Source organism: Sphaeroforma arctica (genome assembly GCF_001186125.1).
Source record: "Sphaeroforma arctica JP610 unplaced genomic scaffold supercont1.144, whole genome shotgun sequence".
Classification (NCBI taxonomy): domain Eukaryota; class Ichthyosporea; order Ichthyophonida; genus Sphaeroforma; species Sphaeroforma arctica.
The window spans coordinates 1-3,616 of NW_014040414.1; the positions used below are offsets into that span (position 1 = coordinate 1).

General features: G+C 47.1%; 1 protein-coding gene across 1 annotated transcript in view; it reads left to right on the forward strand.

Moving 5' to 3' along the window:
* Positions 1-874: 874 nt before the first annotated feature.
* SARC_02993 (hypothetical protein) overlaps positions 875-3,616 on the forward strand; it is a gene marked incomplete at its 3' end in the record, with an annotated part of 5,461 nt that continues 2,719 nt past the window's right edge. The window contains exons 1-5 of the mRNA XM_014303211.1: positions 875-1,089; positions 1,507-1,591; positions 1,859-1,965; positions 2,166-2,584; positions 3,005-3,590. Coding sequence (XP_014158686.1) covers positions 918-1,089; positions 1,507-1,591; positions 1,859-1,965; positions 2,166-2,584; positions 3,005-3,590 — 1,369 coding nt within the window. The 5' untranslated portion in view covers positions 875-917. The remainder of the gene's footprint in view (positions 1,090-1,506; positions 1,592-1,858; positions 1,966-2,165; positions 2,585-3,004; positions 3,591-3,616) is intronic.

Consider the following 3,616-nt stretch of genomic DNA (forward strand, 5'->3'; position numbering starts at 1 on the left):
TATATATATTCTACGCCTTGTACATAGTCGCCAGTTTCTATCGTACAGGCTTGTAAGCAAACATGAGTTGCATCATCAATATAAAAAGCATTATATTGTTAGGATTACGATTCATGCTAGTGATGTGCCAGAGACAATTTCGGAGGTGGATTTGACAATGGCAACTGTTGCAAGCGGTGCCCGCCAGAAGGGCGTGTGCTTTAGTACTCTATCGGCACCAACGTATGTATTATTTTAACTCTTTCTTGTTATTCTCTACAGCTCTCCAGTGAGGACAGCGATGAGATAGTAAAAACAAAATATGCGGATGATCCGAAGCATCCCGCGTGGAATGAAGTTCTTAATTAGTAAGTGACCCGCAAAGCCTCATAGAGCTGCTCGTGGCCGTCTATAAAGATATTGTCATGGCCTCCAGGTCCGTTCCTATTTGTTTGTAGGTTGATTTGTGGTTAAAGGATCCGAAAGTTCTATAATTTGACGCCTTGTATTCCGGACTTTTTGTGGAACCAGCAAACATTGAACTGGGCCATAGTTAATCTCTCCACTATCGACTTTCTATTTCTCTTCCGTCTGTAAATGGTAAACATCTGACTAACATGCAAATACTGTCACTCTCTCTGTCGAAAAATAACAAGGGCTCGGGCTGTGTTCATATTTTCAAAAATAATGTGTATGTGTATGCTAAAAAATGTTACTGTGACCCGTTTCTTGTAGATATATCAGTGTGACAGGTGTACCTTTAAATACGATACGATTCGACAAGATAGGTAAGGACGTCAGAGAAGGTTATCGTCTGACAACATATAAGAGTAGGCATGGACACGACAAACGAATGTATGTAAAGTGTTCACTTTACAGTCAATTTTATCCACAGCCCCATTTATACCACGGATGACATCGAGCTTTGTGCAACGCTCATGGTGGTCAAGACTGACACACGCACGAAACAGTCAAGTGAAGTGAAGGTGGGTAGCATCATGCTGAATATCACACCTTTGGCTCAGGCGAGCTCTCAGGCCGAGGCTCAGCCCATGTGGAAATACTTGCACGATATGGCCGGCAACCACAGACAGATGCTGAAGCGAAATTGTGAGTGACCAATTTTTAGTCAAATTACGCTGCTTTCTCCGATCAAATTCTCGCATACAAAAAAAACTCCGTTTGAACTGATATACTTAGGCGCTGCAGGAACAGTATACAAACGGCGTGCGTCTTAGGATCGCGTGCATTACATCGTTGCACCTAAAGTATATAATGCTGTTGTGAGTAGAGCACTGTTAATGACTTGCTCGATTTCATCGACCCACTGATGTACCTGGAATGCTCAACGCACATTTAGACACCGCTCTGAACGCCAAGGTAACCAGCTCAGTCACTCTCATTAGGCTATCTCAACGTGGACATGTGTATTTTGCGCGCATACTCATACTCGTGTGTGTCCAAATTGCACTAGGTATATTGCAACAAAAAAAAACCCTCAGCTATCCATGCATTTGTTCCGTGCAGCACACGCCACTCTGAGAAGGGATGCGACGAAAGCCGGACAGCTTTGTCTGCAAGTCAGTTGCGACTACTCCAAATTCTACAAGAGGTATGTCAAGGATCCATTCACTATGATAATTTTAACATACGAGTATTTTGGAGAAAATGTGTACATTCGATCGGACAATTAATTTAGACTACCACTGCGACCGAATCTCGTGATGGTACCAGGCTACACGGAGAGCGGAATGGCAGTCAAATTTTAGACAGCTCCCCACTTGCATGGATTTCGAACTTATTTGACACGCCCTGCATATTTGATATTGACTCAAAGCTATCTGATACAACATCATGTCACCCCAACTTTTATTGACAGACTGACACTGAAGAAGACGAAGAAGATGCATTCTGATGGGGCTTCGATAGCACGTCGCAATAGTGCTAGTGGTTTGCCCCCCCCTCGCCCCGCGCGTCAAGGGATCGGTATGTATTGAGCAGTGGTCTGCATAGTGCTGGCTATGGGAAGCTTGTATGATGTGCCAAGCATGTGTGCTCTGTTTTTGGATTATATATACTGTGGCTTAGAGTTTGCTCTTCGTAGCGAGCTGCTACAGTTGCACATTATCCCTACAATCTTCCTGATGACGAGCCTTTTGCATCTTCCGACCGGCTTGTGCATACAGCTATTGACCCCAGCGGCTTCATTCCCTTAAGAGACTCGCCGTCGGATGTGTCACAGACACTCGAGGAAGAGGATGAAGAAGGTGACGACGACGATGATGATCTGGATGACACGTACAAGAATGTGTCAGACGCAGTATTGCAGAAGAAACAGCAGGCCATGACTACGACATGGAAGATGAAGCAGCAGATCAAGAAGATCAATGAGGATATTGAGAACTGCCCCGCCGAGAAGGTTGCAACAAAGAATGATCTGGTGACTCAGAGAGATGAGCTGCTGACGAATATCAAGAATATCGAGCAGGCGTTGGGTGTGGAGGTAACTGAGGACCAGTTCAGGAAGAAAGCGGCGATGAAGCGCGAGGTCGACGCACTCAGAAACGGGCCAGGTTCGCCAAAAGCTCCGGTAACAACGACTCGGGTGAGTTGGAACTTATGTTGTTCCCTATTGATATATTCATAATCGTGCCTGCAAAGTCAACTCAGTAGACAAGTGACGTGTTATGGAAAGCGACTGTGTAAAATGCAGTGGTCTCTGTTTTCCTTGTGTTTTAAAACATTCTGTTCGGTGGAGGTATTGCAAGGTCGTTTTTGTATTGGCTCACCTACCGTTTACGTGACTTTATGGGACAAAATCCTACAACGACACTCGTAACTTAATTCTAATAGAGACGCTCTAGTTGATCCTTCATGAGGATGCGTTTTGTGCTTGCCATTCACCTTTAGAGATGTCAAATTATTGGATTGTGCGAAGCGAAATTCAGTTAGCCTATCCACGCATATGCAACGTTAAACAATGCAGTATGTCCCTCTATTCATTGCTATATATCCTCCAAAACAGTCCACGCTAACAGGAAAGAGAGCCATCTTCGAAAGAAACTCAGCTATGAGACGAACAGTCTCAGGCAAGCCCCCATCCGATGCACCACCTGGCAGATCCAGCATGAAGTCAAACTTGAGTCCCACGACGGAACAATCGGGCGGAGAGACCAGGCATACGACATCTCGACATCAAGTACCAGAGCGTGCGGCTCTAGACGACCACGCTTTGAGCACACGCATAAGCGAGAAGGTGCACGCGTCGATAATGGAGGCGCTCAAGCCACAGTTCGCCAAACTGAGTGCCGTGGAGATCAATCTGGAGACGCTTATCACCCAGCTCACATCTCTGTCTGTGGCCAACAACGCGGCTGCCAATCACTTGCGCACCCTCTCCATCCAGGGCTCACAAACGCCCCTCACCGCAACCGCGTCCTCGGATTCGCAGGACAGCCGGGCCTTTTCCCCGGCCCCACCTGCGATCATTGCACCTGAACCGGCCCCCAAAGCAGACCCAACACAGGCACCGCCACCTACCGCGGGTGCACCCCCACCACCCCCACCCCCCCCTCCCCCCCCATCGATGGAATCTGATACACCCACAGCAGGTGGTCCACCCCCACCCCCACCTCCA